General features: G+C 36.1%; 1 protein-coding gene across 1 annotated transcript in view; it reads right to left on the reverse strand.

The window, feature by feature from the left end:
- The window catches only part of LOC134793532 (calcium uniporter protein, mitochondrial), a 133,866-nt gene that overhangs the window by 3,806 nt on the left and 108,190 nt on the right, over positions 1-21,870 (reverse strand). Inside the window, exons 3-4 of the mRNA XM_063765137.1 lie at positions 8,170-8,291; positions 7,673-7,828 (exon numbers count right to left, since the gene is read on the reverse strand). Coding sequence (XP_063621207.1) covers positions 7,673-7,828; positions 8,170-8,291 — 278 coding nt within the window. The remainder of the gene's footprint in view (positions 1-7,672; positions 7,829-8,169; positions 8,292-21,870) is intronic.

Here is a 21,870-nt window from a genome sequence, read left to right on the forward strand (position 1 = left end):
ATGGATTATGTAAGCAAAAGGTTTCCAATAAAGTCCTAGTAGGTATAATGTACGGGTGTGTACATATTATACGGATATTACTAAAACTCGTTGGGATGTGTTCCACGTCCGGAGCCATGATATTCTGTTGTGAAAGATTTTGTTTTATCGTGTATTATCTACTTGAATAACTTAGCATCGCGCCCTAACCACATCTCATGTATTTTAAACAAAATTCTGAATTGCAATACCTGCTCAAGAACAGTCAAGTGTAAAAATATGGGTGTAGACAACTTACTCAAAAATATGTCCCATAGTTCCTAATTCGCTGACATAAGAGCTATGGGACATATTTCTGCGATGATTTGTGCACCCATATTTTTACACTTGACTGAACGTTAAAATAAAATTATAATTTCAGTTGAGATAAGGATCTCAACTAAAATTATGTTTTTCTCTTTTAATTATAGGTTCTGTATAATTTTGGTGCGCTAAACAATTATCTGTCAGTTTATAACATATGAAATTAAAAGCAATATTAGCTAAGTAATACAGGTAAGATACATGCATGTGAGTTTTCAATTTCTTCCGATCGCTTTAAAATCTTGTAAAAAATTAATCGACACGCTTAGTGACTGGTTCATTATCCGGAATACTTATGCTTATATATGTAGTACATAATTTAAATGACAATAGTATGATATCACTGTGACAAGGTACGTAAAGGGTCGGAAAATTCTGTGTGACTGCACATATATCGGCTTTAGATTGAAAAGCTTAATACGAAATTGACGAAACTACAAAATACGGGTTAAGCCCGAAGTAGTGTACACTATGGGGTATGTTTGCGCAAACATTATAAAGTTATTTGAATATGCAAAGTTCGTTCGCAAGCAGACTGGCGGTGCACTCATCCCCGGCTGCTGTTAAACAACTTTATATTAACATCGAAGAGGTCTAAATTGACATCAAAACAACCTACGTTCGTAATGACGTATAAACTTCTGATCAACGTTCGTTAATTGTTCGGACGCGCTCGGCTCATGACTGCTCCGAGCAATAATTAAAGGCACAGCCTAGTTAGTAATTAGGGAGACATAACTTGGTATGTATTTTAATTTTTAGGTAAGAAAGAAAATAAGATGTCCCGTCCCGTATATCAATAGTAGGTATACTACAGATATATGAATATAGTAGACGGCTTTCTACATTTTCTGCCTGAAAATTGGGCCCAGCGAAATTATGCAGGTAAAGCCCTAATAGACCGATTATGAATAAAGGCTTTCAAATATAAAGAGTACAGTTACTTTGGGAGAACTTCTATAAAATTTTACTAAATTTTCCATTCGTAAAAGTATTTTTATTTTCAAGATGAAAATCAGGGCCGCAGAAAGAGAATATTACTACCCACGCCATCCGCCAGTAAGCCTGAACCGACAGATTATAAATAAAGGCATTCCTGGTTATAAGGCGGACCAAAGAGCTGTCATTTCGTGAGCCCAAGTATAAAATTTGATTAAATTTCCAGTGAACTCGCGCGGTGGCCGTGTGAAACCAGCCATCCATTTTTTAAGGCGGTGTTGTGGCGCCGTGCATATTTGATACCCGCTTAATTGGCGACTGACGCGACATTAAGCTTCCGTTGAGTGGCTTAAAATGGATACCGGGCTTCAAACTGTAAAATAAGACGAGCCAAATTGCTCTTAAAAACATTAGGTCGTTATAATTTTAAATGTAATCATTAGAATATTTATACTCTTAGGCCATAATTAAGAGGTACATACTCGCGTTAAGAACCATTCAATATTGACTGTCATTTCTCCTATAGATGTGCTTTACATCGGACAGTTTTCTTTGATTGCTCACACAAAGAGTCGGTAACAGTAAAATTCATGAGTTTCACGACATGTCGCGTTTACTTCTCAATCTTTCTCATGAGTTTCACGACATGTCGCGTTTACTCCTCAATCTTTCTACGCAGCTTTGTCAACGTAGTACTTACATTAACATAAAAGGCGTACTTTACTCAATTTACATGTATTTGCATACCGACGCCTTAGCTGATGAATACTTCTTCAATTCGCACGTAATCGCGTTATTGTCAATTTCCACGTACAGGCGACAAGCCTTTAATAATGAAATGAACAGCGTATGTTGTCAATTGACGTCGTCTAACCTTCGTTTACATTGTGAATCAATCGAAGTTCAAAGACTATCATTTTCAAAATTTTAATTTTCAATTTTCAAAAGCAGCAGATAATATGCTTTTCTAAACATATTATCTGCTGCTTTACTTTGAATCAAAGATTCATTGATTTTACCTCTGTAACGTGTGCAGTCTAAGATAAAATATTGATAGCTGAGGATGATGGCGCTTTACGACGCCATATATTGTGGTATATGAATTATCAAACGCCAACTTTTAACAATTAGAGTCACCACATCATTAACAGAGCCGTTATTAAAAGTAACAAACTACGATTAATGTTAAGTAAAGCTACAATACTTACTTCTAAAATAGTACTTATAGTTACACAAAACGTAGTGATTTAATACTCTTTGAGTTTAAAGTTTAAAATATAAGAATAATACTTAAATACCAAACTACCCAAAGTGTATGACTGAAAGAGGATTGGGTGTCGGTGAGAAACTTGTCTATTCAAAGAAAACGTTCAAAAAGGGTCAAGTCGAATAAACAATGAAAGGTCTCTGTAACAATGCGGAGCGCAATTTCAAATCCAATTCCTAGTCTAATCTAACTTGAAGACTAACCATGTTAATATTAGATGAGCCTTTATATTAGGAACCTAGAATTTATGACAGGGCTTGTAGTGATTTATGGTCAGATTTTAAATTGATATTCAATAGACGGGTGCAAATAAAAATCTTTTTACGCAGCATAAAATTGGCAGAGGGTGAATAAACATGAAAACAATGTATGTCGACGGAATTACAGCCATGAGTGCTATAAAACAACACAAAACGATTGAATATTTAATGGGACACATGAAAATAAAATTGAATTCGTGTACATGTATTAAAAAGGTTGGGTATTGTGGTACCACACACTTTTGGTTAGGTACCTTAAGTTTTGAAATTCGCCACATTAGTAATTGAAACCACAAATTAATTGTTATATTTTGATGGATATGTTTGTCTTTTTTGTGTAATGTGATGTTTGATTTCTTTAAAATTCTTATGCGTTAATACCCTTAACTTAGAAACTTAGAAATATATCCTAGGTTTGAAAAAGAGGCCGTGGCATGTATTTGTATGTCACATAAGTATTAGAACATCATCACCATTTAGAAATAGATTCTTTAGACTAAAATGTAGGTGGTAATTAAATCAATAATCTGTTATCGTACCTTAAATCAACAAGTGAAGTATCTAATTTATCATTCACATATTAATACGTTGTAACAGGAATAGCTCTGCCGAGAACCTGAATATTCTGCAACTAACAATGAATATCACTAATGAACTGCGATTTGAAGCTTGTGGTTAACCCACGTTTACGTGCGCAGTGTACTTATTGTACTATGCCCCTTTGGAAACTTAATAGAACTAATTATCCTCGTTGTAGTTATGACATGACACCGACAAAGGAATATAAGGAAAATAGAATACCTTGTCTACAATGCTGCGCTCATCTGCAGGCAATGTGTTATGATGTGATATGCAAAATAAAGAAAATGTTAATAGCATAATTCAGCCTACGCAATTATGTGTTTATCGGATTAATCTTGACTCTTAAATCGATAAGAGATAAATAAAAACAAGATAACGCGAAAGAAATTGCAATTAATGTTTGTGAAGATTTATTAATAGTACATTACTACAGAGGCCGGGACGAAAGGGGTTGCCGGCCGAAGACATATAGACGGCCGAGCGAAGCGAGGCCGGTAGGTCTGAGCGCGGGCAACCCCATTTCCCGCCGAGGTATGTATAGTGCTTTTCTCAAACATGCAATGAAATAAATAAAATAAAAAATCCACGAAACCCAAGTTTTATTTATAGAAAAAATAAAAGTAAACTACACCCAAAATATAACCAACACGTACCTATATCATTATCACGCGTATGTTTTACACGAGTCGTGTATTTTTACTACCCGTATATTTTCATGTATCTTTGATTTTTTCGACTTGTATCCGTCTGACTGTCGTTTTCGTCACATAAGTTTACATAGTCTTTCATGTTGATATCATGTTTCACATAAATCGTTGCTTTATGCATGGAGTAAATAAGTATAATTTCCACAGTGTTGACGAATTTGTAGTTACATTCATTTAAAATATGCCACAAAACTGTTTCTAATAAACTGTAAGCCATTTTTCTTAGTTTCTCAAATAATAAAATTGCCATAAGCAACCATATACATACTTCGTCTTTGGCTTGGCGGTAGAGGCAGCAAGTTATTAAAATCAATTCTGCTTACGCTGCCAATTCCAACACCTACGATTACAATTAATATTAATTTCATTATTTCGTCGGAACTCATATTAAAGTCATAAAATCAACAACGCAAACGCACCATAAATCCAATAAAACAGAATGAATATTTTTCAACTTTACCTCCATAACAATTTAAAAATATAACTACGTTACTACGCGTGTTTGAGTAGACCTTTTTACCGCTAACGTTTAGATGAAATATTTTAAATGTTTTTATTTGTGTAGTTAAATTTATAATTTAAAATTATAAAATTATAGAATGTATTATTTATTAAGTTCATGTTGATTTTATACAAATAAAACTGCAAATTATAGCAAACATTATTTTTTGTTTTTTTTTTTATAGGCGTAGTGGCAGAGTGTCATTACGAACCATAAAGCAAATACTGCCTCTAGTTTGTTTTAATGGATGAATGCCACGATGCTGTGTCACAAATATCTGTGAAATGAAAATTAAAAAAGAGGACTTTGCCGGCCTGCAAGATGTGTATGAAATTCCATTAACGACCTTTTGTCCTAGCCGCACCTGAAACGTCATACTTCGCAGCCTATTATAAGGAACATAACATCAATTTTTTATTGCATGTTTGAGAAAAAGCTTTTTAATACCGCCAAACTCATTGGACCAAACTCATTACCGTCGACAAGGAAGACTTAATAAAATTTCAGCTCCAGATTGGATACGTAGAGCTAAAAATTAACAGGAAATATCCTACAATAGCTTTAAGTTTTATTTTTTCGTTAGTTCGAGGAATTGTCAGGTATACTTGTAGTAAGAAGTTGGACAAAAATATTTTTGCATGTTAGTTGCATGTAAAACGGCAGTGAGCGTCAGGATGGTGGGTAGACCTCCAGGAATTTAAACGATGTGAACTTTAGTGTATATCTAGTAGAAATCAGTGTATCTAAGCTTAAAACCTGACGTCAGAGTTCGAATCTGATGTTGTTGGCGGGTGGGCCTTTTTTTAAATGTAAAATAGCTTATTTTATGGAGAGGTACACTGATTTCTATTAAAATAACACTGCAGGTATAATATGTTGAAATTCCTGGAGGTCCCCCCGCCATCATATCGCTCACAAAATGGCAACATAATTTGAATGGGTACTTAAGAAAAATTTAGTTTCAACATGTTATTATTAGAAACTTAAATTTAGTAAATATACGCCAAAACGGCTGTAAATAGTCTGAAAGTTATCTAAAATTACCGTAGTATAAATTTTCTACACTGCTGAACATTTCATACCTAATATATCATAGGACTCTCGTAGAGTTTGTTCAAAGTTTGGTCATAACTTTAACTTTTAAATTGGATTATCTTTAAGTTCACATTTTCTTCGCTTCTTATAATCTTCTGAGCTATTAACTTTCGAGCTGCCTACTATTTAATTTGTCATTTATGAAACATTTATTTATAAAAGTGTGACGATGACGAGTGATGCTGATGAAAAATAGGGGACGCTTTGTCAAGCAGCGGCACACAAAGTACCTAAAGCTATCAATAAAAAAAAAGTTTCTACTTTGCGACACGCTAAATTTTTATGATGATTAATGATATAAGGGTCATGTACAGCAATTAGGTTCATATCTCTCCTCTGAATATAAGTACCCAATGTTACGGGCTAAGGGTGATTTTCTGGTTGAACCCTCATCCGCAATTCCGCATATACGGCTACTCCTTTTCTATAAATCTTTGCAATAAAATAATTAGTTTCAGGAATGCACACAAGCAGTTATCTATTTATTTGTCCATGTATTTGTTTTACATATATTTAGGTAATCGCTGAAATTAGTAGATTGTTCTTCTGTCCATTTCAGGATAGGTATGCTGTATGCTGGTAATGGTAACAATACCACACGAATACAGATTTACGAGTAGATTTTAACAAATTCGTCAAACATGCGTGTTTAAGCATTAGATCAAAAAACGCAATTTCGTGCCATACTCAAAATTGAACGAAAAAATGAACTTCCCAAGTGTGATAAGTGATAAATATATGACATTACTAATTTCTACTTATAATACTGACACCACTGGTTGCACTGCAAGTTAGAAACTGCTTAGACAGCTCTTTCGTTGTGATTCCGAATGCTAACGAGAATACTTCGCTTAATGGGATTACCAGTGTTTACCCCGATCGCGCAAATACATTGGTTCATAGTCTTCGCCGTACTTTTACTGGACGAAAACAAAGGTTACGAATTATTGTTTTTTTTTTTGGCAAAGTTGTTAAATACCCTTTACAATACGGGCGATACTTACCTAAGGTCAGACACGCTTAAAGACTGCTATACGAGTGACATGAAAAATAATACAAATCGATTAAACGCGCAACGGCGTCGAGAGTATAACTATCACCACTAGAACGGAACTGCTGAAAGGAAACCATCACCCATGTTCAATAAACATCGACGTGGACGAGCTAACAGTCATGCTTAAGTGGAGCCCAAACTATCGGAACGTATTAACCAACCAATTAACTGATGCCTCCGAAACGTACTACACTGCATGCAAATCGGGGTTGCACATATTTTGGCCATGCATTGTGGTTGACACTGGTCGGTAATTTGGATGTCGAATCGAGTATTGAACGCCAATTCGTGAATGCATTTTGATGTAATTGGACTTGAATGGAAGTGACTAAGCCTACAGAGTAGCTGGGACTGATGGGAGTTATGTTTAGAATGAGAGGTAAATATAACAACAGTCTGATCGTGGCATCTTACTAAAGCGGAACAGAGCGAAACTTAGTCTGACATCTGAGTTTACTCGAACTTGGTTTTATTTACGTAAGTGTCTAGCATGTAGAGATGTGTCTGTTAGATTGAGATATGTAAGTGTTAGGTAAGGTAAAGAGGCCTATTTAGTAATAAGTATGTGTAATTGCCTAACTGAGCGGCATCACCTGTAGAGGTAATTTGTGTTTGTTATGGTATGGTATGACTGTACGAGTATGTGACTTACACTCGTAGGCTCGTAACGTATCAAAAATATTTAAGTAAGTCGGAACTAACTTGGTTTTCCTTTTCTCGACGAGCTCAAAAGAAAATGCTAAATGCACGCTTACGCGTATTTTACTTACTTACTTTCTTACTCCGTTGGCTCAACGACTCAAAATAAGACTTGGCCTCCGACACAAGACAGCGCCACTTTTCCCGGTCCTGTGCGACTGCAGATACTGCGGATCCACACGCCACACCGGTGTGCTTTAACCTGGTATGTTACATATGTCTGACCTGAGAGGGGCTCTTGACGTAGTATTCGGTGTCGTTGATGATGAGCCGGAAGTCGTTTTCGAGCAGCGACTCGACGGTATCGCTGGACGCGATGCGCACGCGCTCGTCCGCCGCCAGCGCCGTGGCTCGCTCCACACCGCGGTCTTCTGCTTTGACCTGGGATAATAAAAACATGCTACTATTATTTTGTGTGCCTTCGATTATTCCTCTTTTTCCCACTAAAACGCTCTATTAGAATTAGGTACAAATCGATTTCTAATCAACGGCCTGTCACAAACAACACGAAAGAAACAGACTGACGTAGAACTAATCACAAAACTTGCTTCCATTAAGCCGCTAACGACAAACAATTCCCTTCGTCAGTCAGTCAGTCCGGCAATCAATTAAGCAGTAGGTCACCGATTTCAAACACACATCGACTCCACGGGCTCTTCACATCAGTCTCTGTTCCCGAGTCTGCAAGAAACAGGTGTTGACATCAGCAAAGGGCTACACACCTGTTCTAGAAGGTCGCCGACGGTCTGCGAGACGGGCCGCAGCGTGAAGCGGCATCGCTCGCGGCGCGACGGCAGCGGGACCGTGATCACGGGCAGCCCGCGCCGGTACGTCACCGTCACATCTGAAACAAACATGCCCTACGTTTAATCAATTACATACGTTTATCCCACAAATTACAAAAACTGACTTTGATGAAAAACATCGACTAATAAAATAGATAAAATTGCAGAGCAGTCCATAAAACAGCAATAACAAAAACTAGACAGAGTCCAGTTATGTTACTTTTACACAGTTTACACTTAATAGGAAAATTAGGAAACAGCCCGAAAAAATCCGAACACGACTACTCTCTCTCATACATGGATAGAAAGAAGGTACCTTGTCATAAAAATATTTAAAAAAAAATTTGGTTGATTGCGTATTGATCAATCAGTCAAATTTTTGGTCAGAATTCTAGTTAAATCATAAATTTCCCTCACAGCGGTCTGTAATTTATGAAATGGCATTGGAGCTCGTAAACCATAGCGTAAATAAAGATAAACGGAGGCAAGCCAGCAGAACGCTAATCAGCATACATTCCGTTTGGAACTGCAGCTATTTCTGCCAATGGCAGACCGTGAATCAATTTACGTTCATAAAGAGGCTGGCATATCGCCGAGGGAAAACAGAGAGTGGTCTTTTGAATTATTACGCAGTTTCTACTGAAACATATCGGATTGAGAAGTAAAGTTGGAAAGACAAGGGCTTAATTTAGTGTTGCAAACACAGATATAAAACCTCCGCTGCCTAAACGCCATGATTACATGCGTATGTACAGTCAGCTGCAGAGAGAAGTGACCCCCCTTCATAGAAATTTGTTTGCACACAATCAATAATAATATTTTGGAAGGTAGGTACTTAAAGTAGTGTACCGACAGCAGGCGAAGATAACGCGCCTTTTTCCTGCGTACAGTATTAAAATAACTGATTATTAAACATCCTGTACCAAAATAGTACATTACTACAGTAGGGCTACCGCCAATACCGAAAATCGTCAATTGCGGGCATTTTTCTCTGTCACTCTAATTACGCCTTCATTGGAGTAAAAGAGTAAGATCCCCGCAATTTGCGAATTTCGGTTTTCGCGGTAGCCCCTCAGACGCCGGGACGAAAGGGGTTGCCGGCCGAAGACATATAGACAGACGGATAGGTCTGAGCGCGGGCAACCCCATTTCCCGCCGAGGTATGTATAGTGCTTTTCTCAAACATGCAATGAAATAAATAAAATAAAAAATCCACGAAACCCAAGTTTTATTTATACAAAAAACTAAAAGTAAACTACACCCAAAATATAACCAACACGTACCTATATCATTATCACGCGTATGTTTTACACGAGTCGTGTATTTTTACTACCCGTATATTTTCATGTATCTTTGATTTTTTCGCCTTGTATCCGTCTGACTGTCGTTTTCGTCACATAAGTTTACATAGTCTTTCATGTTGATATCATGTTTCACATACATCGTTGCTTTATGCATGGAGTAAATAAGTATAATTTTCACAGTGTTGACGAATTTGTAGTTACATTCATTTAAAATATGCCACAAAACTGTTTCTAATAAACTGTAAGCCATTTTTCTTAGTTCCTCAAATAATAAAATTGCCATAAGCAACCATATACATACTTCGTCTTTGACTTGGCGGCAGAGGCAGTAAGTTATTAAAATCAATTCTGCTTACGCTGCCAATTCCAACACCTACGATTACAATTAATATTAATTTCATTATTTCGTCGGAACTCATATTAAAGTCAAAAAATCAACAACGCACCATAAATCCAATAAAACAGAATGAATATTTTTCAACTTTACCTCCATAACAATTTAAAAAATATAACTACGCGTGTTTGAGTAGACCTTTTTACCGCTATAACGTTTAGATGAAATATTTTAAATGTTTTTATTTGTGTAGTTAAATTTATAATTTAAAATTATAAAATTATAAAATGTATTATTTATTAAGTTCATGTTGATTTTATACAAATAAAACTGCAAATTATAGCAAACATTTTTTTTTTTTTTTTTATAGGCGTAGTGGCAGAGTGTCATTACGAACCATAAAGCAAATACTGCCTCTAGTTTTTTTTAATGGATGAATGCCACGATGCTGTGTCACAAATATCTGTGAAATGAAAATTAAAAAAGAGGACTTTGCCGGCCTAGGCCTGCAAGATGTGTATGAAATTCCATTAACGACCTTTTGTCCTAGCCGCACCTGAAACGTCATACTTCGGAGCCTATTATAAGGAACATACCATCAATATATCATTGCATGTTTGAGAAAAATCTAATAATTGAAGAGTAAGAATGCCTGCAGTGCATTCTTACTTATCAATTATTACTTTATAGATTTAAACACGATGGCCAACTCTTGCAAGAATATTGACTGTAAAAGAGGAATACCGTAATAGTTCGAGCTAACTAAGTAAGGTAGGGGACCATTGGGCAGTCGAGAGGCTCGGGCACCCGCTGAGGGCACCCCCCTTGTAAATCAGGACGATTTATAAGGCACTCCCCTCCACACGGCAGTATGAACGACACAACGAATTTTAAATCCAGTAATACCATAAATAGTCACTATTTGTGGCTTTCCATAGAAAAGGGTCCTTATGCTTCATCTGCAATAAGGACGTTTCTATCAGAACTTCTATAGGAATTTCAGGAATAAGGACCCTTCTGTAAAGGAAAGCAAAAAAAAAACAACTGTCTCGCCTTGTCAGTCGTCGCTCACAATACTGCTCACAAGCAAATTGTTTCATCAAGCCGCGGACGCACCCTGATTGTCTCGCTCCACTTAGCTTACCTTCCAGTTTCTCTCGCCACCTATGCTAATATATACCTTAATCGCGTGCAACAACCGCCATAATCACCCACTGATGAAAGGAGACAATTTTGAATGGAAACAATTAAAGATTTACGCTATTTGTGATGTGATAAGATACATATGTGGAGAAACAGAGACATAAATGAGAAAGTTGTTGTACCGCCTCGCTTCTGTTGTATTAAATATTTTATGAGGGACAATAAAGACTAGACCGATTACGATTCTTACTTAGTAAACACTACTTTTAGTTGTCTATTTCAAATTTTTAATGAGATGAACCCATCCCCTGTCTACATCTATACTATTCGTGACATGCTTACATTAATTTTGAATCCAGGATTTAACTGACTGTATAAATCATGAAAGAAATATTAAACTTAAATAAAAAAGCGATTGTGATTCGCACGAATCAACATTTCTTTAACTTCCACATTTTGTTCATGAGCTCGGTCATTTCCGATTTACATCTATTAACAACGCCTAAGGAAACACAATTGTTGCCTTTACTATGTTCATTGAATAATGCAATACCTACTAATACGAGTAAAATTTCTCAATTCATTTATTCTGATAAAATATTCTGATATACTGTCTTGAGATTATGTAGTTTATAAAACTGTAATTATTAGGTACATACGTAAGTATTCGTAATAAGGTTAACGTGGTTGCTTCATTGAATTTACCAGAAAGGAAATACATTCAATAGAATTTACCAGGAAGTCGAAATTTTAACCATTGGTAAATATCTGTATGTATCGAATATTTCATTGTGCGAATGCCAATAGACCGGGAGATAGTGACACATTTTACTGGGTCATTTGTACCAGTATGGCGGTTCGTCAGGGGTCTAAGTACGTAAAGAACGAAATAAAAATGATGGTCATAGCGCTGGTACCGGCGGCCCAATCGCGTGGGCGTTAGTCGAACGTGTCGGATAAAATACGAGTGTCGAACGATTTGTTCCACAAAAATCCTCGTATTATTCGATAGTCCATAAAAAAGAAGTAGACGGTAGCGTAATGCCATACTTCTCCGGTGTGACTTACAGCCCGCCATACTGAGGCGAACACATTAATTAAAAAAAAACAATTCAATCATTATTTGTGCCAAGCTAATTTTTGCACAAGTGATCATCGTCGAGCAGCCATTCATGGACATCACCATGCCATACTTTTCGGATGGTTCCAAATGGCCGCCATACCGCCGCAAAGGAGTTAATTTTTTTTTTATTGCTAAACGATTTGTACCATCTTGTAATTTTTTTTCAAGACTTTCTGTGTGATCATAAATGGAAATCTCATAATGCCATACCTGTAGGAGGTGGCAAATGTGTACAATGTTTTGTTTTTTATTTCAAGTATGGTGCCCCTTTTTCCCCCTATTAGAAGTATGGCAAATATAATAATGGTCACATTGCATCATATAATTTCCAAAAATCCAAATGCCATACTGGTACAAATCGTCAATAAATTGTTTTTTGTTTTAAGTCTTGGCTTAAGTCTCACAGTCGTCCGCCCCGTAGTTATAATCTGAAATATATTTTTTTAGGTACAATTGTATCCAAACAAACAGAATATGATGATGCCATGCTGTAAAAAATTATTTTACGTATACATAGTCGTATTTTTGAAACGTGTCGATTAAATAAGTTTTTCAAGTATGGCAGCACTTTATCCCCCTACTATAAGTATGGCAATTACAATAACGGTCACATTTTATCAAATACTTTCCAAAAATGTAAATGCAATACTGGTACAAATCGTTTAACAAAAAAAAAAATTAACTCCCTTGCGGCGGTATGGCGGCCATTTGGAACCGTCCGAAGAGTATGGCATGGTGATGTCCATGAATGGCTGCTCGACGATGATCACCTGTACAAAAATTAGCTTGGCACAAATGGTTGAATTGTTTTTTTTAAATTAATGTGTTCGCCTCAGTATGGCGGGCTGTAAGTCACACCGGAGAAGTATGGCATTACGCTACCGCCTACTTCTTTTTTATGGACTATCGGAAAATACGAGGATTTTTGTGGAACAAATCGTTCGACACTTGTATTTTATCCGACACGTTCGACTAACGTCCACGCGATTGGGCCGCCGGTACCAGCGCTATGACCATCATTTTTCTTTCCTTCATTACATGCTTAGACCCCTGACGAACCGCCATACTGGTACAAATGACCCAGTAAAATGTGTCACTATCTCCCGGTCTACAACGCCCGCGGCTTGTATATCGCAGTGTTAGCACTAAACACCAATCTCTGGCATGTGTCAGGAAATTGTGAAATGTTTTTGTATCGGGGACAAATCCGCGTACCTATAAACTAAATTTAACAATTTTGCTAGTTTATCAACAAAACTACGAAGTGCCATGTTAACATAAACAAATACGATTGAAATATTTACGATACGACGGTTAAGTTAAGATTGATTCTTCAAACTTCTTGGAGTAGGTAAGCGTTATTCTCGTTTGGCGCTGTCGATTATTCATTAATCATTAAAAATACTGAGAAACCCAACAACATTAAATGAGCGTAAATAAACATTTGCTCCTGTTGCTCTACCTAGGCTACTTAAGCCTTAATAAATCACTCTACGCAATTAAGGTATTTTTAGAGCACCGTACAAAACTTTGTACGGTGCTCCTATTTTTAATTGCCTTAACGTAATACAGGATGGCCGACAAATGTGATGAAAAAGAATTAGGAGAGCTACAGGAGGGTCGAGACTGGACAAGACGCATGCATAACATGTTTCACTTACTCTAATGAGTCAGCTGGTGCTGCGTACTCTTGTCTGGTGGTACTGTTGACCGCCCCTTGTGGCATCACATTAGGGGACATATTGGGACTAGATCGCAAGAAGCCTGTGCCACGCCTTGCTATATCACGCGCGCGGCGAGCGCAACGAAGGCGCGCAAGTGGGGAGATCACGCTGTAATTGCCCTGTCACTTTCCTAATTATCATCGCACGTTTCTCCGCAATCTTTGATTGATAATTAACACATACTTTGTTACTTTTTTCAAATTATTCCAACGATGGCAACGGCAGATTTTATGTTCTTACTTTTTTAACATCTGATGGAGTGCAAATGTCTATTAAGAGAGACGATGTACACGAATGATTTGCGGTCGTATGCAAGTTGACCACGAGATCTAAAATTAGTAGTTTCATGCACGCAGAATGTACAATATACACATTAACTTTATATTACTTATAACTTATAACATACCTATGGTATATTTTAATAAATATGACGGAGGGGCAGCATGGGGTTGTACAGGATGGCGGGTGGGCGTAGTATCTCAATGTATTACTTCACAGCTAACTCAGTATGCTACCAGTGCATGAAATAAACTTTCGGACTTGTTAGCCATACTAGTGCCTACTATATTTCAGTACTAAATGATTAAAATATCTAGTCACTATTGGGATGTATTTGGATTGCACTCAAATAAAAGGATCACATAAAATCGTTCAAGTCTTTATTCAAGTCAAGCTAGACCGGCTCCAACCCTACACCTCTGACCTGAGAAGATTTAGCCCAATATGAGACCGGAAACAAACTCAGCGGGACACATCTTTTCAAAACAACACTTCTTCTCTTTATTTTACAAAGGTAAGCTTCTAATCACACGTAAGAAACCAAAATAACACTTGGAATAAAACACTTAGCTGAATGGTTAAAGAACGTTAGAATCTATACGCTTTCAGAATAATCCTTCAGGTATAAGCCTTCAGGAACGTGGCGAATTAGGCACGAGGTTGGCTAACGTCCGATCACTAACGCGGCTCGATCAATTCTGCTCGCGGAGCCTCACTGCTCCCGCCTTTAAGTCAAGTAGGCAAATCTGCTCGACCGGTCTACCAACATAACGACAAAAACTGCCAACTCGTACCTAACTTCACCCAAGTATACCACTTGACGTTCCAAAGCCTTCTACCTGTCATCTTAGTTCAACAACACGCCAATAGAGGGCGTTACGAGTACTCTCTACGCCACTTTATTATTCCGTTACAACCAAGTAATACGTAGCTAAACATTGCTAATCGACTTTATACAAGCGTCAAACTATGAAACTGTAACGCTGCAATACGTCCTTCTGGAGTCACGCTCCGACAAATATATAATATATTTTAATAAATGGTCATTTGAAATCGCAGGCAATAATATATCAATGGTTTCATCTGTCAGCTGTAGAGTATCGTCCAGTTTATTTTCCTTCGGAATTCGCGTGAAAGGGTAAAATAAAATATCGAATGGCAGTGGTTAATGTGATGCGTGTAATGACCTCTGTCAGAGCACCAGTTTCGTATTTTATTTATACATTTATGTACCAATATCTAACTTTCTAAAAATACCTATATGAACAAATTCAAATACGATATCAAACAAACATTGGAACACTAATAATTCATATTCAAAAGCGACATATTAATCTTGATACTAGTCGTAGACTAATACGTGACTAGAATATATGCTCAATAGTATTTGATATATGACAGACTGACAGTATATTTTGGGTTGTATTTGGTCAAAAATAGGTACGTAATATGTAGTTGGATATGTGACAGTGCACTCGTGCGCATTAAGTAACGATTGATAATAATCAAGACCTAGTGTTAATAGTAAATATGTACTGAAAGAGGTTATTAATTCATCTGTAATTAATACTTTTTTTTACATTTTCCATGTGTCCAGCCGTGATCGCAACTCGTTTATCATTATACTGAATGTTAAAGTGATGCTAAACAACGTAACTTTCGCTTTCACCTGTCTTAAAGAGCAGAAATCTTCGCTTTAGATAATATCTCGTAACGTTACACACTTGTATACTTAAGTAATTGTTTTTGCCTCATACTGTTGAAACTATTACTATTGAACGTGCTGCGTTAGCAAAAGAGTACCTACTTAAATCTATCACAAATGTTCGATCTAATCTGTGGGCCACTTTATATGCTAAGGTACCTATTGTATATGTACGTATAGATTATACGTAGATACTCGTAAATATTACCTATCTGCTCTTTCTACACTAAACAAAATAGGTACTTATCAACCACCAAAAGTTTCTACAAATCGCTCACTAACTTTTGGTTCTCACGGCGACATTTCTAGTCTGAAGAATTTAATTTAGTTGAACAATCACAGTCAATCCGCGTGTGGATAACCGCAGGCACGCTATTGTAAAGTATACTTATTCCACAAGTTCCGTTGGAATAGTACTTTGTTAAGGAATCCTGTTTCATAATAAACTATGTATGAACAACGAAAGTTTTCTCAAATATCGATAAAGCAACAACCATACAAAAGCTACCACAAATTGAGCATATATTAATTTAGAAACGTTGATATTTTCATTAATTTTAATGGAATACATAAACTTTCATTTTAAAAGAATATCTTTTGTGCCTGTACAATATCAAGAGCTAAATCTCGATACGATGTTTCAATATCCGGCTATAGGGAGCTCGAAGTTGAGCTAATAGAAATTCTCTAAAGTTCAGTCCTATAGTAGCTCCCACAATATTATTACCTATCAGGCGCCTTATAAAACTCTTATCAATTCAAAGTATGACAACATTTTACAATTTTATACTAACTATAGTATCTATCATAAACAAGTGTTTATTAAATAAAAGTAAAAATAACCAATGGCTTTCTACCACCTAAATTAGGTACATATTATTCTTTCAAAACATTTGAAGCAAAGATCGAAAAACCTGATTGCTGCTTTTAAATGTGATCGTTAACCCTGTTAAGCGGGAAATTATATCCATTTTTCAATACTGCGGAGTACATTAGTCACGGGAACTAATGTGCGGGGTCGGGAGTCGGGAGCGAGCAATCGGCGCGATTGTTGCAAAACCGATAGCAAAATCATCCAATTAGCCACGCGGCTAACTTGACGTAACGAACAAACGTAAGCTGAATGACAATAAAGGAGACGTTCGGATGTCGATTGTAGCTGCATTTACTGTTGCAGCGTCGTCGTTGTTGCTAAGCGGGCGAGGTGTTTAAATTACCTTGACACGCTCTTATTCTCTTAACAATAAAGCTGCGACAAGATCATTTTGAACACCTCGCCCGCTTAGCAACTATTGCTGCTGACTGTACCTACCTGTTAATTTCCTTGATAAGATGAGTGGCGAAAAGAACGCCACAATATCGCGGCAGTAATGCGGCGGCGAACGTCACTCATTTTATCAAGGAAATTTGACAGATACAGCGAAGGCAACAACGACACCGCAACAGAATGCAGGTGCAGATGCCATCCAAACGTCACCTTTAGATTTAACGAGACTGCGAGCATCGTATTAGGTACCTATATTGATGATTATCAAACGAGATATTTTCCATTGCGGTCCTCAAAGGAAGCTTAACGTGAATTGACTAGCTAGACTGAACTGAATGCTTTGTGAGAGGTTTAATTTAGTTGTCTGGCGTTTGTATATACCAGCCAGTGAGCCAGACGGAGCGATTTAAGCAATATGCCTAAGTCATGGTAATGATAAATTATACACAAAGTGAGGCCTCGGTAAAACATAGAGAGGTCAAAGCACACGAATATTAATGAAAAATATAACCTTCTTTAGAAAGTACATATTAAATTATTTGTAGGACATTATTATAGGTTTTAATCTTTTTAAACAACCAGCTTTAAAAAAATCGGACTAAGTATACAACATAATAGTTCGTCGTAGATTTCTGAGTTATTATTGACTGCTTGTCATACCCTGTAACAACGTTAACTCCGAATCTCCTTACAAGTATTTAAATACAACAAGCAGAAAAAGCAACCGTGGATGTAGTAAACACATGTTTGCACAATAGAACGTAACTCTCATGAGCATTCTTCCGCCGACGTGCATTAGTTACATTATACAAGTCTTTATTAAAAATCGTTAGGTATAGAATTATTGCTAAAGCTTTAGCACAGCACCAACATTTATCAACGCTCACACCAGAGCTTTTCGAGTGAAGCAAGATTGATTTTCATACAGCTCCGTATCCCGTCTCAGAGTTTGTGAAAGAACTCGAGACTTTTCAAAAAGATACCTACACACTCACTGAATTGAATATTAAGGCATGCTCCAACCATGTATAACATCGTGTTAAACATATTATTATACAAGTACACTGGTATTCCTGTCTATCGAAACTACTTCCGTTAACATCTAGGTACAGTTTTATTTCTCAGGTTATTACCGGACGCCACATTCAGGTATAGTAAATCAGTTTGAACATTCTTAACCTAACAACTAAATACCCTAAATAGGTACATTTTTTATGAATGTTTGCTATAAACTGGAATATATAACATTATAACATCATAACCTACCTACTTGAGAAAACCTGACCAAGCCCACCGGTATTCGAGACCTTGAACTTTTGCGAAGGACTTTAACGGTGTTTTCTAAATCATATAATTCATAATTTAACTGTTCACATTTCTATCTGTTATATAATAAAGTTGTGTTAATTTCATAATTATGAAGATCATATTCCTAAAGTCCTAATCCCGCTCAAGGCTTAAATCACAGGTAACTAACAAAGACATGGGATATCAGGGATCGCAAACTATCGGTTCGAGTATCACAATGCCTGTATTGTGGGCTAACTAGAGGACGGTGACAGCGTCAGTGTACCTACTATTAATGAAAATGGATTCACGTCTCTCCACTAACAAGACAGGATCATGTCTAGACGGGTTCATGTATCTTTCCTGCGATATACTTAAGTAAACGTATATAGGTACTGTACTTATGAACGAGATTAACGAGATATTACTTACTTATTAAAAGTACTCATGATTGAAAACGAACAACACCGAACTACGAGTATCAGTAATTTACTTTAATGTTTCAGGCCGTAGCTAAGACAAACTCTAATCGAAAAGTAAAAAAATGTATCGAGATGACAGATGCAACGAAAAGTAACTTCATCATTTCCGTACATTAACCGTTGCGTTGTGTTTTCCATGACCGATTGAGGTAAGTCCCCAGATGTTCTTAGCGGCATCCGTTCGGCACGCTTCTCTTGCCACTGTTTCAAGGTACGCTGAATTTTCCGACATAGGCGGTTGCACGTGTTAGAATATTGTTATTCTATGTACAAATTGTATTACGTATAAAACTGACCTGTTTCTCTTTGACGTTCAATGTTGATAATATATTACACTATTTAAACACTTAACACAACATTACGTGAATTTTACAGAATTTGCTATTTACCTATGTGGGTGGGTACGATACGAAACGACCGTTGACAAGAGAAACAGTAAGTCTGTTAACTTACTACTTAAATTTGTAAACTACTTTGAAGTAATTATATTTTGAATCAATATTACTGATTAATAATTATGTATAACGGAGTTTATTGAAAATATATTCTAATAGTTTTATTCTGCATGATTCGATAAATGGACGAGGTACATGAGAAACTACTTCTGTGACGTCACTTATCGAATGACAAGTGGCATGATCAACCAGTTGCCAGGTAGAAATGGGTATAAAAGGGACCGACCGATCCATTATTGATCATTCTGATTCTGCATTCCTGCTTTGAGCATTCTACTTTGCGGTGCAGCACTGAGTTAATCATCGCCAAAGGAATATTGAAAGTTAAGTAAATACTATGTTGGTAATTATTATGATAATTGTGTACTTACTTGAATAATTAGATAGATTAATTAATTAAATAATCTCTTACTGAATTATAAACTAATAGTGATTGTATTTATTAGTTGTTGATGATAAGGTGAATAAATTGGATTATTTACTTTAATAAAACAGTTTTATTTTCAATTACATCTGTTTATTATTTTATTTATCTTACTTTTAACTTGAATAGTATCCAGTTATTGATTTAGCAGTTTTACATAATTATGAACCAAGGTAAATAAATAACATCCTGACAAGTTTTACCTTGAAAGTAATATTTACTATTAATTTTGAGTTTTTTTTTATATTTAATATTTTTTCTAATTATCCATTTATCTAACATCAGAAGTGGGATTGTATCCAGCTACACTACATATATACTTATATAATTTCAGACGAATATGGAACCTGTGGCTTTCCACAGCAGCACGGATGCGGATCCTTCTGAAAGCGGTCACGGAAGCTGTCTCCGGTGCCCACCTTTAACCCCGCTACAAGCGACAGTGGAGCAGAGTCCTGGTGTACCACGAAGCTATGGTCGAGTAGAAAGATGTGTAGCAACTGTAATTAATATTTTTAACACAATGTGCAATGATTCGTCAGATTGGCCGAACGATCTTTATGTTATGTAGGTAAATATATAATATATGTTACTCTATATTCGAATAGTGATCATACAAAGATTATACGTATAATTAATATTTATTGGTCAAAATCATAAAGTTATTCAATGATTGATTATTTTTATTGGATTTGTGGCGATGTAGTTAGACACTTTCGCTGGTCGGCCTTTCATTTGGTGTTTTTCTGTCTCACTAGCAGCGAGTGAATGAGATTGACATGTCTAGATGATTGGCAAAGTGTTGAGTTAGTTAAAGCACTCCGCTGGTCGGCCATTTGTTTGGTGTTTGTTCATTTCATTAGCAGCGGGTGAATGGGACAAACATGTCTAGATATCTGGCAAGTGGTCAAATTTAATATGATTTTAATCAATCACTATCCTATGATTATGCTATGGTGTTTTTTTTATTATTATTAAGATTATTGATTAATTGTGTACTTCGAGAACGAAGTATACGTCAGTATGGCCGTGTTAGAATATTGTTATTCTATGTACAAATTGTATTACGTATAAAACTGACCTGTTTCTCTTTGACGTTCAATGTTGATAATATATTACACTATTTAAACACTTAACACAACATTACGTGAATTTTACAGAATTTGCTATTTACCTATGTGGGTGGGTACGATACGAAACGACCGTTGACAAGAGAAACAGTAAGTCTGTTAACTTACTACTTAAATTTGTAAACTACTTTGAAGTAATTATATTTTGAATCAATATTACTGATTAATAATTATGTATAACGGAGTTTATTGAAAATATATTCTAATAGTTTTATTCTGCATGATTCGATAAATGGACGAGGTACATGAGAAACTACTTCTGTGACGTCACTTATCGAATGACAAGTGGCATGATCAACCAGTTGCCAGGTAGAAATGGGTATAAAAGGGACCGACCGATCCATTATTGATCATTCTGATTCTGCATTCCTGCTTTGAGCATTCTACTTTGCGGTGCAGCACTGAGTTAATCATCGCCAAAGGAATATTGAAAGTTAAGTAAATACTATGTTGGTAATTATTATGATAATTGTGTACTTACTTGAATAATTAGATAGATTAATTAATTAAATAATCTCTTACTGAATTATAAACTAATAGTGATTGTATTTATTAGTTGTTGATGATAAGGTGAATAAATTGGATTATTTACTTTAATAAAACAGTTTTATTTTCAATTACATCTGTTTATTATTTTATTTATCTTACTTTTAACTTGAATAGTATCCAGTTATTGATTTAGCAGTTTTACATAATTATGAACCAAGGTAAATAAATAACATCCTGACAAGTTTTACCTTGAAAGTAATATTTACTATTAATTTTGAGTTTTTTTTTATATTTAATATTTTTTCTAATTATCCATTTATCTAACACACGCTACGAATGTAGCAGACGGCGCTACGGACGCACGCTGAAACGACCATTTACAGTCAGCAGATGTACCTAAACCAGCAGTCTTCAAAATTACATATACAGAGAACTGCAAAGTCTCATTTACATCATGAATGAATTCATTCACAAAGTGGCCATGCAATTTTG

The sequence above is a fragment of the Cydia splendana genome, chromosome 9 (assembly GCF_910591565.1).
Source record: "Cydia splendana chromosome 9, ilCydSple1.2, whole genome shotgun sequence".
In the NCBI taxonomy this organism is placed as follows: domain Eukaryota; kingdom Metazoa; phylum Arthropoda; class Insecta; order Lepidoptera; family Tortricidae; genus Cydia; species Cydia splendana.